Here is a 13,063-nt window from a genome sequence, read left to right as displayed (position 1 = left end):
TAAAGGGGACACTGGGAACATCCTGGTGCAGGGGGACACCCCGGTGTAAAGGGACATTGGGGACAACCCGGTGTGAAGGGATACTGGGGACACCCCGGTGCCAAGGGACACCCCGCTGCAAGGGGACACCCCGCTGCAAGGGGACACCCCGGTGCCAAGGGACATTGGGGACACCCCGGTGCAAGGGGACACCCCGGTGCCAAGGGACACTGGGGACACCCCGGTGCAGGGCAGCGCGCCCCGGCTCGCCCCTCGCCCCCGCAGCCCCGGCGCAGGAAGGAGAGCGGAGCCAGCTGACGATGCACGGATGTTTTACCGCGGCCGCTCCGCCGCCCCTCCCGGCCGACATCGGCCCGGGCCCGCCGCGGCTTTCGGGCCGGGGCGTCACCAGGCGCGGCAGGGGCGGCAGCGGAGCCGGTCCCGAGAGAACGCACGGAGGGAACGAGGATCCCAAAGGCTGAGCCCTGCAGGGATGGAAGTGCCCCAAGGGCCGACAGAACTCTGCAATGCTGCCCAGACCCAGCCCGTCCCACCGGGCTGTGAGAAGGTGCAGAGCTAATGCATAGTTACAAAGCCAACAGAAACGTCCCGGGGTCATTAATTAATCTATCTCACTAGAGCAATTAGTGAAGTGCCACTGGTTCAGCTGGGGCAGGGTGGGGACAGGGTAATTGCCACCCCCAGGCTCCTCTCAGGACTGAAAATACCTGGTCAGAAAAAAAAAAAAAAAAAAAAAAAAAAGTTTTTTCCCTTAATTTGATTTGGTCCAATAAAATTGTGCTTCAGAGAGCAGAAAAAGCATCACCAGCCAGGGCTGGCTGCAGGCAGCTACTGAGGATGCTTTGTCCCCTCACATGTCTGTTAGTAACATGCCTTAAATCCCATTTCACTTAACCTTTCCTTCTCCAAATTACAAAATGATGCTCATTCTGTATCCAGGCATTGGCACAGAGTGGGAGCAGCGGCTCAGGGTGGCTTCAGGTAAGGGATAATGGCTTCATGTCTGAACAATCTCTTTGGAAAAAATTCCTGAAAATACCTTTTTGTACTGGCTTTTAGACCTGCCCAGTCCTCAGCCAGGTGAGGATCCCAGGGCAGCTCCCAGAGGGAACTTGATGGTTCCTCCCCCAGCACAACCTGGAAGCTCAAAGCAGACAGGGACAGAGCACCAGCTCCAAGGGGACACAGGGAGAAGCTCCCAGAGCTGTTGGGGAGGCAGCCCTGGGAGGGATGGACGGGTGGGACAGCCTGGGGGAGCTCCTGGGGGCTCAGACTGATCCTCAGCTGACCCCTCTGATGCCCTGGTGCCCACTCCTGGTGTCCCCGTGCCACCCTCGGGGCACAGACCCTGCCTGAGCCAGGCCACCGGTGACACAGGAGCTCAGGGCTGCCACAGTCCTGTCACACAGATTGTCACTGTCAGTGTCCAGAGCTGCCCAGGGCTGCTGGCTCTGTCCTCAGCACGAGTGTTTGGTCACAATGGCAGTGCTGCTCCCTGCTTGCACCAGCTTCACCAGGCTCAACAGGAGCTGCAAAGGAATGAGGGTGGGTGCACACCCAGGCAGGGGCACTGGGAATGGATTCAAGTATTTGCACTCCTGTAGAAATGTGCCTGAAGTGAGGAGGGCAGGCTGTGGGAACTGGAACTCAGGCTCACACCCAGATCCAGAGCACAGCCCCAGCTGGGACTGCCTGCAGTTCAACACCAGCGCCTGCCACGGGGATGAGGAGGATTTGCTGTAACCAAAATAGATCTCTGAAGTCTTTGGCCATCTCAGGGGGGCATTCAGGTGCCTGGGTTTAGGGCTGCAGGTATGGTTTTGCTCTGTGCAGCCCTTCCTTCAGGAACTGGAGGTAAGTTGCAGTTGAAGGGTCTTCAAAATTGGTTGAGAAACTAAAGATGCTGCTTTCAACATCTTCAGGCTTCATAGAAGTAATGTCCAGGAAATAGTTGGCATTGATGTGGTGAATCTGGCAAAGAAAACAGATGAGAGGAGACTTCTAAGGGTCAGAACAACTCCCCATCCCCTGCTTGGCCTGCAGCCAGCACAGAGGAGACAAGGCTCTAACAGCTCCCACAGAGTATCTGATTATTTCCAAGTGCTAATTCAGGAACCAGAATTTGGGTCTGAATTTCACAGTCAGAGAAGAATGTGTGATCTTCCCCCAGGGGTGCTGACCCTTTGCTGAGGTTAAGAAGAAGATGAAGAACTAAAACACATTTGTTTCAGCTTTCTAGGTGGAGGGACAAAGGCTCAGGGGCAGTCCCAGGTCTGGGAGACTGCAGAGAACAGACTCCATGGGAAGAGCCCAGCCTTACCACTGTGCCGTTGGGGAGGCAGATGATCATCTCCACAGGGAAGTTGTATTTCTCCAGGTGCAGCTTGGCCAGTTTGCTGTGGAACTCATTCTCTCTGTTGCTCTGCAGAGAGATACCAAAAACACACGTTGGCACACCCCAGAAGTGACAGAATGGCATGGGAGAGCTCACAGGACACAGGAGAGCAGGAGGGAGGGAGCAGAGAGCTGCTCTGCACTGCAATGGTCACTGGTACCCTTCTCACAGGCTGCTTTCCCATTCCCTTTCAGGCTCCCTCTCTCATTTCTGCTGCAGATTTTCTCCCCAGACAAGAAAATCACCTCATCACAGGCACACCAACAGTCTGATGGCAGCCTTTCCCAGTCTCCAGCTCTGTGACTGATCCCAGCTGACAGCACAGGCTCAGAGCTGGGGAAAGGCTCAGCCAGGAGCCCCAGGGTTCACACAGTTATTTGGTTATTTGGTTGTCCCCCGGGTTGCAGGGGAGTCAGCTGGTTGATGGCACCAGAGACCTTGAGCAGGGCTGTCTCACAGAGAATCATCTGTTTTAGCTTTAAACCTGGCACCAGGACAGAGCCAAGGGGGTCACAGTGCCACTTCTCAGCCTGCCTCCATCTGGTGTCTGCCTGGCCCCTGCAGTAGCTGAGGATAGGGAGGGCTGGGAACAAAGATCCCCCCTGGCACAGGAGGGAGCTCCCCCTGCCCCTGGCACTGCAGCAGAGTGTGAGCCTCACCTGCAGCTCCTCCAGCTCCTTCACCAGGGACCAGCTGCTGATGAAGCTCTCGTTGAGCAGGGCGAGGATGGGCGAACTTTCCAGGACGGTCTCCCGGAGAGTTCGCCCCGAACCTGGCACAGGAAGAGGCACAGGAGGCTTTGCTGTGGTTTCCTCAGGTCACTGTCACCACGCTCGATGCCACCTGCTGAGTGCCAGCTGACTCTGGTCCCCCCAGCCCTCCCCACTGTCTTTTTGCTCCATTTTTGGCAGCTTTCCATGGCTTTTGTTCCCTACAGGTGCTGCTGGCAGAGAGCACTCAGCAGAGCAGAGCCCAAGCCAGGCACAGAAGGCCCAGGAGAGCCATGGCAGCCACCCTGAGTGCCACTTGCTGCTCATGCCAAGCACAGCCCAATGCTGAGGGTTTTTCAGAGCAGACAGGACTCCAGAGACCCTTCCCCTCCCACCCATCCCTCCTGCCCAACGTGGCACAGAAGCTCTGAGGCACTGAGGGTGAAAAGCTGCACAGCAGGAGAGCCCCAAGGCCAGGCCTGGCTCTGGCCTCTCCTGTGCAGGTGCCAGGGACAAGGCACACAGAGCAGTGTCCCTGGCGCCTGCCAATGCTGCCTCTTCCTCAGAGAGAGAGGAAGGGGAAAGACCAGAGCCATGTCTCCACCTTGACAAAGGCACCTGACTCACAACTTGTCCCAGACAGAGCTGGGGCTGCCCCTGGGCAGCTGAGCTGCCAGCAGGGATTCCCACTCCCAGCTCCCAGCAGGGATTCCCACTCCCAGCTCCCAGCAGGGATTCCCACTCCCAGCTCCCAGCAGGGATTCCCACTCCCAGCCTTTGTCTGTTCAGCACCTCCAGAGCCCAAACAAGTGGCACAAGGTTTCCTGCTGGCCCCTGGCCAGCCCCCTGAGCCCCATCCCTCCAGCCTCACCTCAGCAGGACTGGTCATCCAGGGCACCCCACAGCAGGATGGAGTGCACCAGCTTCTTCTCTGCTTGTGCTCTCTCAAAGGCTTCTGTGAAGGGCAGGTAGGAGATCTGGGGGCAGAGGGACAGCGTGAGGGACAGGCACACAACAGCCCAGCTCCAACAGGAGCAGCTCTGAAGGAGCCAGACCCAGGGGGGACACACACAGAGCTCAGTCTGCAGCAGGACCTGCAGATTTAAACGAGTGACAACTGTGGTGGTGTCCCCAGGGGAGGGGACACCTCCTGGGGAGGCTGTGGTCCCTCTGTCCCTGGCACCTGCAGAGCCCTGACCTCACACACTGCAGAGAACATCTGCACCCGGGTGGCCAGGCTGTCTGCAACCCCACCTCAGCTGCTGGGAAATGTGGCCTTGAGGTATTTATTACAAAACCTCCTGAAACAGCCCGAGCTCTGGCTGAGGGAGCCTGCACAGAGCTGCTCCAATCACTCCAACGAAAAGAACTGATATTAACATCCTGGCAGCCTGAAGGGACATTTGTAAGCTCAGGCACAAGGAGGCAGCCACCAAAACGTGTCCCTTCAGCCAAGGCAGCAGTGACAGGCAGTAGCCATCTGCTCCACAGCCTGCTGGCATGTTAAATAGTTTGGGTCACCCAGAGCTATAAATCTGTGTCTGGCTGCAGGCTGCAGAGGCACAGGCACATCGTGTGTGCTCTGCTGATAAGGAAAGCTTGGTCCAGAGGCACTTGGCTGCTGTGGAAGTGAAGCCAGAGAAAAACCATTTGTAAGCAGCACAATTACCTGCCTGCTCCAAAATCACAGCAGCAGCCACTGATAAGAGGCAGGAAGGATGAGCCTACACCCACAGTACCATCCTGGGGACACCTGACATGGAGAATTTGCTCCTGCCTGTGCTGCTGTGTGTCCCCAAACACCCTGGGACACCCTCCCAGTGCCCTGGATGCTGCTCAGCCTGTGGCCTCTGGACTCTGCTGGCCCTCCAGGTCACTGGATGGCTCAGTGAGGACAATCTGCCCCAAATCAATGTGCCAAGGAGAGCCCAGCCCCTTCCTCACCTTCTTAAATGGATACATGGCCACCTCCAGCCTGTGGGCTGCCTCCTGCCAGGGGATCTCCTGCTGCCAGGTGATCTCCTCAAACACAAACTGGATGGGCTCCCCCGAGGGGTCCCTGCTGGCCAGGACCTTCCCATCCTCATCGTGGATCACGGTGGGCACCGAGGGCCCTGTGGATTCCAGCTCCATCTGCAGGGGAACAGGCTGGCTTGGACCTGCTCTCAGCCCTCTCCTGCCTCTGCAGGGCAGGACACAGATCCAAAATAACACCGTGCAGCTCCTCAGGAAGATCTCCTACAGCCTGGAGCCGCACTTTTCCAGTGAAATACCAGGAGAGGAACTTCATTTCCCTCAGTGTGGCTGCACTCTCTGGACTGGAAATGCACAGACTCCACGTTCCCACCTTCCCAGTGCAGTCTGCTGACTGGGGGACACCAGATCCTTTCAGCCATTAGGATCAGCAGGGCTCATTGGAAGCTCTTGCTCTGTCACCAGCTCAGCCCTGGGAAGCCACGAGAGGGAGCAGCAGGAAAAGCTGCCCAGGAGCTTCCCTGTGGTTCAGGTTCTGGTACAGCTGAAATGTTCTGCTAAATCTGCCTTCCTGACTTCTGCCAATTAAAAATAATCATGACTCTAGTTTAGGAGAACATGGGCCTGTTGAATCCAGGCATTCAGAATTCTGCCTTATGTTTCCTGTCCCGAGAGCTGGGATTACCACAAAAAAGGGGAACAACCTCGTGCACTTTCTAAATCCAGACCCACAGTTATTCATACCCTGCTCTGGGCTCAGGGCCTGGGTTCAGCTCCTCATCTTCCCTCCTACCTGTCAGGCAATGTTTTAAAAAAGGAAAAAGTCTCCAAAAGCTTAGGATTCAACCCACACTGAGGGAAAAAGGAAAATATCAGAAGAGCTGCCAAGGGGGCTGCAGAGGACAGAGAGAGATAAATGGAAATTGTGCTGTTGTACTGAAATGATCAAGGGAAAGCTCCAAGGAATGGGGTCACAGAGGTTCCACAGCTCAGGGCCGGGGCAGCACAAACCCCTGAGGAGAAGCTGCACAGGTGAGGGCACAGACCTGAGGCAGGTATCCAATGTCCACTTCCATGTTGCTGCTCTCGCTTGCCCCGTACAGCCACTCCATGTCCACGTTCAGGGACCTGCAGGGGAACCCACCAGTCAGCCCGGGCTAAAGCTGAGCAAGGGAAACCCCAAACTGATGGGAACATCCTCCTGCAGGGTCAGCACTGGACCCAGAGCCTCTGGAGATCTCTGTGCTCCCTGCAGCAGCCCAGGAACACCAGATCCTGCTGGAGCAGGGCCCAGGCACCCACTCAGCACTCTGGAAAAAACACTCAACACCTCTGAGCTCTGTCAAATGACAGGAAAGAGAGATGTCTTTGCTCCCTCTTCCTTCCCAGCACTTCGCTCGCACATTCTGATCCTGCTGAACTTTTAAAAGTGTTTTTTTGGAAGCAAAAGGCTGCTGGCAGAGCCCAAAGTGGCTGCTGGCTGTAAGAAATGTGCTGACAGAGCCACTGGGGTTGAGTCGCCAGGGTAACGTTGTAATAGAATTTTCACTCTTGTCATGGGCAAAGAGATTTGAAGCTTCTTCCCCCTGAAACACTTCCAGCTCCTTGCCAGAGAGCAGGAATGAGCTGGTGCAAAGCTCTGCACACAAAACCTTAACCTCTGAGACTCCAAGCAAAAAATCGTTTGGAGGAGGAGCACCAGGCCTTGCTGAACTTGAGTGCCTGCAGCCAGGCACCGGGACTGCCAGTCCTGCCACACCCTGCCTGTCCCTCCCATCCTCCCAGCACCAAGGGACAGTTACTGGGGTGTGAATCAGCCCTGGATGGCTCAGGGATCCTCAGTGATGCAGAAATGCATTTACAGGCAACTGCAGAGCTCAAATCTCTCAGATTTTCCCAGAAATGAGAGGGAAATAGCTGTACCTGTTGTTAGGAACAAAGAGCCTGAAGTCCCTGATGTGGGAAGAGTCCTTGGACAGGACAATGTAACCTGTGAACTGCCCCGGGGAAAACCAGAAGGGGAAGTTTGGTGGCTCGTTCAGCTGGAATTCAGCGTGGATCCTGAAAGGAGAGAGGAGCCATCAGCTGGGATCCTGCACTGCAGTGACAGCAGGGAAAAGCTGTCTCCAGGCACCTGAAACTGGGCAGGAGAGGCAGAGCTTAAAAAGCTTTTCATGTCACACAGTGAAGAGGGTGAAAGACTGGAACAGATGCCCTGGGTCAGGAGCATCTCCAGCATCCATGCCTTCTGGAATTGGGCAGCCAGGAAGGATGAAATACTTTATCATTCCTTGAAACACAAGGACAGAACAAGGTCCCTTTAGCCCCTGCTCCAGCTTGCTCAGACATATCAAAGCTGTGTGTAACACTGCCAGCAAAACAATTCTGTGGATTCTCCCCCTTGGAAAGACAGTCTGATTAACCTAAATCAAACAAAATTCTTGCTAGCCACATTCTCCCCTTTCAGCCAGGGGTAGTCCAAGGGTGATGCCCTGCATGAGGACACAGTGACACTGGCTTGGTGACCTTCAGCTTGTACCTCCCTCCCAGCCACACCACCCGGTGTCCCTTGGGAACACTCTGCACATGCCATGAGCCCTGTGCCAGGGCTCCCAGCAGCTGCTACCCTGCCTGGGCCAGGGGACAGGCTGGGAGTGTCCCCAGCCCCCGGGGGTGTCCCCAGCCCCCGGGGCTCACCGGAATGCTACGGTGTAGTAGAAGCTGCTGCTGGCCTGGAGGCAGGCCACGGCTCCCTGCGGGGCGAAGCGCGTCCTGACGAAGGGCCGCGGGTGGAACATGCTCAGCAGCTTGTGGATGATCACCTGGCAGGAAAGGGCAAGAGCAGCATGAGAACTGCTCCTCACACAGGAGGAGGACTGAGGACAGCACTGAGAACTGTCCCTCCACACAGCTCCAAAGCAGCCCCCGCCTGAGCAGCAAGGCCAGAGAATGGCTGTGATTTAACACCCAGCTCAGAGACCGACCCAATCACACAGCAAGGAGACAAAGCAAGGCACTGCTGTCACAAATAAATCCATCTTCCACAGCTCCTGTGCCATTCCCGTGGTCTGCAGCTTTCCATCAGCCCAGGCACAACAGCAAACTGATGTGCAAGGCTGCCTCCACCAATGCTTCAGCCTTTGAAGGGGTGGGAGTGCAGGCACTGATGCCAGCAGCACCTGCCTGCACGCAGGGGAGGGGATGCACAGCCAGGCTTTACCTGCTGAGCACACACAGAGTCCCAGCTGGCACCTAAGGGCTCACGTGGCCACTGTTCCACCAGGAATGATCCCAGTCCTTTCTGAATAACCCTCTCTGGGAACAACTATCCTCCAATCCCACACAATCAACAAACAAGATGAAGTCACTCGAGTCAGCCTCATCTGCTGTCACAGACACACAGAGCTTTTGCCTGCTCTCAGTTTTGCCTCCAGTTTAGGTGCTCCTGGTTATACACTGCACAATTCCTGCTTCCCTAGAAAATCCAGGGATACACATACAAAATCTGAGTGTCATCTCTCACCTCTTTGCCCTTGGGAGGCGGAGGGTAAAACCTGTTGTTGGAGAGATAGCCAGTGAAGATGTTCAGTTCACTGGGAATTATCCACCAGGGATCCCCAAGATCCAGATTTTCCTTGGGAGGGAGAAAGGCTTTGAACTGCCTGGCAAGCAGGACACTCATAGGGGCTGCTGGGGCTGTCCAGTTCCTGAGCCCAGACAGAGCCACGTGAGAAATCTGGGAACAAAAGATGCTGTCAGAGCCCACAATGGAGTCTCCCAGTGTGATGTCATGGATGCAGGGAGGCTTTGGGAAAGGGGGGGAAAATGTAATATCACATCCCAAATTCTTCTTATCCCACCAAACACTTCTGTCAGCCTTCAAGAATGTGAGTAACAGAGCAGAGGGGAACACGCCATGTAACCCCAGTGCTGCTGCACTCAGCTGAGCAGAGCCAGCTCTATTCCTGCTCCCAGCTCCCCAGGAAGGGTGCTCTATTGGGGCAGGGCACTGCTGAGTGTGCTGAAACCCTGAAAAGCTGAGGGGGGCAGTGAGGTCCCTGTCACAGCAAAGCCCACGGGATTCAGCAGGACCCTGTCCCCTCCCAGCGAATTCCTGGTGCTGTTCCCAGCCCCCCAGATGTGTTTATCCCAGAATCTGGGGCCTGCAGGACACCTACTCCCAAGAAACCATCCTTGCTCTTCGTCATTGTTTCCATGAGCAAGGGCTGGAACTTGGCCACGATGGACAAAGTCTCCCCGTCTGGATCCGGCGTCTCCTCCTCTTCAGATTCTGAGACTGGAGCAACCCCTGGACAGAAGGACAGGAATTCAAGCAGCTGCTTCCCCTCCCTCCCCTTTGAAGCAATTGTGAAATGATCACACGTTTATCCTGGCAAATCCAGGAGCACTGGGAGTCTCCCAGCTGTCCCCACACAGCAGAACTCAGACCCATCCTCACAACAAACGGAAGAGGAAGGGGATGAACTCAATGGCTTTAAAGTGGGAGGGGGTGGGTTTAGGTTGGACATTGAGAAGGAATTGTTTCCTGTGAGGGTGGGCAGGCCCTGGCACAGGGTGCCCACAGAAGCTGTGGCTGCCCCTGGATCCCTGGAAGTGTCCAGGGCCAGGCTGGATGGAGCTTGGAGCAGCGTGGGGCAGTGGAAGCTGTCCCTGCCATGGCAGGGGTGGCACTGGATGGGCTTCAAGGTCCCTCCCAGCCCAAACCACTCCATGATTCCCTGTTTCCCTGGCTGCAAAGGCCAGGCAGACTCACAGCCCTTCTGAGCAATCCCAGCACATGCTGGAGCCAGTCCAGGAGAGCACAGCAAACCCTGTCTGTGTCCCCACTGTCCATTGTCATCCCCACTCCTCCCTGGCTGGCACCAGCAGAGCCACTTGCTCTGTGCTGACACAGCCCCCAGATGATCTCCCACAGCTGCCATCCAGGAGAGCTGCCCCAGCTGAATGGAGCCCTCACTGATGCCTTTGGCCTGGCCTGGGCTGTGCTGGATTTGCTGCATTCACCCATCCCAAATCCCCTTTAAGCTCCACACAAAGTAACTTATGTACTTTGCTAGTCCAGCAACGGGATCCTCCACCTTGTAAAAACTGCACTTTGTCAAAGTGATGTCTGCTGCTTAAGCCTTTCCAACAACATGGAAAGCTTCACAGCCTCTCTTCATGTAAATAACACCCAAACCAGCACCCAGAAAACAATACAGTGAATAAAACAGTGAATTCAAGCTGTGGGGTCATTATGTTTGGCTCTGTGCAGGGAGGCAGACAGGAACCCACCTGTGAGCTTCTCAGCGATGGGTTTGAACTCCTCTGGGCTCAGGTACAGGTCCTTGTTGGTGTCCAGGGAGGAGAAGAGGAACAGCCCCTCACTCCCCAAGGACTTCAGAGCCAGCTCCTGGTTTGGGAAGAAGAGGCAAGAGAGATTTCATTGGAACCTCCTGCAGGAATTCACTCTGGCCCCTCTGGAGTTAATTCCATTCTTCCCAGCACATCCAGGGGAAAGACTAACGGCCCTTGGCAGGATTTGGTGCTATGTGACACGTGTCCAGAACTGCTGGCACGAGGATATTGAACCTACATCTGCCTGAGTAATTCCAACTGAACCATTTGCTCACGTTCAGTGTCTTTGGCCAGGAAAATTCCCCACTTTTTCCAGCTAGTTACTCCTAAACCTGCAGCTCTTGGGAGCACCTGGAGGCGGTGGCTGCTGGGTTAAACTGATGTGCACTCAAACAAAGGCAGTCAAATATGTGAGTACCACACTCCAAAAGCACAGAGGGAGTGAGCTGAGCCCTTGGAATCAGAAACTTCCACTCGTGGTGGGATCTACTCCAGCATCACTGCCCTGCTCTGGTCAGTGCCCCTCCAAACCTCCATCCTTGGAGCTCACGGAATAGTTCAGCTCCCTGCTCCCTCAGTCATCATCAGGGAGTCACAGAACCCACAGCCTTCTCTAGAATCTTCCACAGGATCCCAGCTTCTCTGTGCCTCAGTTTCTCCCTCTGCCAAGCCCCCACAGGGCTCACCAAGGTGATATTTCCCTTGGAGCAGCCCCAGAAGGGCTCTGGAAGCTTCCAGACATTTCCACTCCGCAGTCTGAAGGGAAAGGGACAACTTGGAGGGAGAGCAAGAGCTCCAGGTTGGTGTGAGAGGAGGGAGAGACACAGAGCAGGCAGGACCAAGCCCTCAGTGCCAGCCAGCCCTTGGCACATGCCCCAGGATCCAGCAGCTTGCCCTGCCACCCTGGAGAAGCCTGGAGCTGGGAGCACAAACACTCTGCATTCTGCTGCTCACCCGTGCCTGCTCTCCATTGCCTGCAGCACCATCCCCAGAGCTCCTGAGCCAGTTTATTTTCCATCTGTTGCCTGCCAGCCTGAAGCAGCACTAATGCAGCCTGGAAGGCTTTGCTCCCATCAACTGCAGCTACAAAAGCACTTAAGAGCCTTCCAGGGCACTTCCAGGGCTGAGACTGAAATAAACTGGAACTCAAAACGAAGATCTGGATGAGGACATGGCCAAGGACATGAAAAAATGAAGGGAGATGGTTTTTTGTGCACAGGGACAATGCACGGTGGACTGCCCCCAGTTAACCTGCTTTTATTCCCTGAAAGAATGGGGATGAGCATCCTGGGCTCTGGAAACAGGTAACAGCTCTGCTGAGCACCTGGCTGCAGGTGCTGACACATCTCCCTCAACCCGGTGTCCACCTTAACACCCACTGATGCCCGCTGGTCACCTCAGCCTTGTGTCCACCTTAACCCCCTCAATGCCTGGTGGCCACCTCAGCCACAGCAGCCACCGATGCCTGGCAGTGCCCTAACACCAGTGACACCTTAACCCCCACGGCCTCTGATGCCTGGTGGTCACCTCAACCCCAATGGCCATCCCAAGCCTGGCGGTCACTCCAGCCTGGCTACGGCCACCTCAGCCCCATTAGCCACAATGCCTATGCTCCTCTTAGTCCAGCTGTGACCACCCTAATCACCCTGGCAATGGATGCCTGGTGGTCAGCCCAGCCCGACTATGGCCACCTCAACCCCTGTCAATGCCAGGTGGTCACTCCAGCCTGGCTATGGCCCTCTCAGCCCCCATCAATGCCTGGTGCCCCCTCAGCCCCGCTGCAGCCCCCTCAGCCCCGGTGCCCACAGGCTCCTGGTGCTCCCTCAGCCCCCATCGATGCCTGGTGCCCCCTCAGCCCCGGTGCCCACAGGCTCCTGGTGCCCCTCAGCCCCCATCGATGTCTGGTGCCCCCTCAGCCCCGGTGCCCACAGGCTCCTGGTGCCCCCTCAGCCCCCATCGATGCCTGGTGCCCCCTCAGCTGGGTTAGGTCCCCCTCAGCCCCGCTGCCCTCCCGGTGCCGCCGCCTCCCCTCACGCCGCCCGGCCCGGCCGCGCCCGCCATTCCCCCTCGCTCCGCCCGGCCCGTCCCCGCCCCTGCCCGCTGCCCGGTACCCGGTACCCGGTACCTGCTGCCGCGCCGCCTCCGCGTCCCGGTAGTACTTGACGGCCACCAGCGCGGCCAGCAGCGCCAGGGCCAGCGCCAGGCGCGGAGGGGCCGGCCCGGGCCCCGGCCCCGCCATCGCGCCGGGCCCGCGCCGCGGAGCCGCCATGGCCGCCCGGCCGGGGGAGGCGTCAGGCGGGCGAGGAGGGGCCGCGGGCCCCGCGGGGAAGAAAAACCTTTTTGGTGTTAAATCACCTCCGCTCCGTCACGGGAAGGGGCTTTGTAGTGTTAAATCAACGGCACCCGGTCAGAGAAAAGTGTGTTTTAGTGTTAAATGGGCGTCGGTCCGTCTGGGAAAAGATCCTGTTAGTGTTAGCGACCGACACCCGCAAAGGAAAAAAATGTGTTTTAGTGTTAAAGCCCTGTCGCCCGGTTAGGGAAAAGCTCTTTTTAGTGTTAACTGAGCGGCACTTGTCAGGATAAAACCACGTTTTAATGGTAAATGAGTGGCACTTGTTCAGGAAAA

General features: G+C 56.6%; 1 protein-coding gene across 1 annotated transcript; it reads right to left on the bottom strand.

The window, feature by feature from the left end:
- Positions 1–294: 294 nt before the first annotated feature.
- Positions 295–12,705, bottom strand: SELENON (selenoprotein N). Its single transcript, XM_059868848.1, has 12 exons — positions 12,563–12,705; positions 10,375–10,492; positions 9,258–9,388; positions 8,603–8,815; positions 7,777–7,901; positions 7,003–7,140; positions 6,126–6,207; positions 5,050–5,238; positions 3,977–4,082; positions 3,055–3,167; positions 2,321–2,422; positions 295–1,971 (listed from the first exon to the last, which is right to left on the bottom strand). The coding sequence occupies exons 1-12, from the start codon at positions 12,674–12,676 to the stop codon at positions 1,801–1,803; spliced, it is 1,602 nt and encodes a 533-aa protein (XP_059724831.1). The 5' UTR covers positions 12,677–12,705; the 3' UTR covers positions 295–1,800.
- Between the last annotated feature and the right edge of the window lie 358 nt (positions 12,706–13,063).

Source organism: Haemorhous mexicanus, chromosome 27 (genome assembly GCF_027477595.1).
Source record: "Haemorhous mexicanus isolate bHaeMex1 chromosome 27, bHaeMex1.pri, whole genome shotgun sequence".
Classification (NCBI taxonomy): Eukaryota; Metazoa; Chordata; class Aves; order Passeriformes; family Fringillidae; genus Haemorhous; species Haemorhous mexicanus.
Note: the sequence above shows the minus strand (reverse complement) of the source record. Positions and strands in the feature narration are given on the sequence as shown.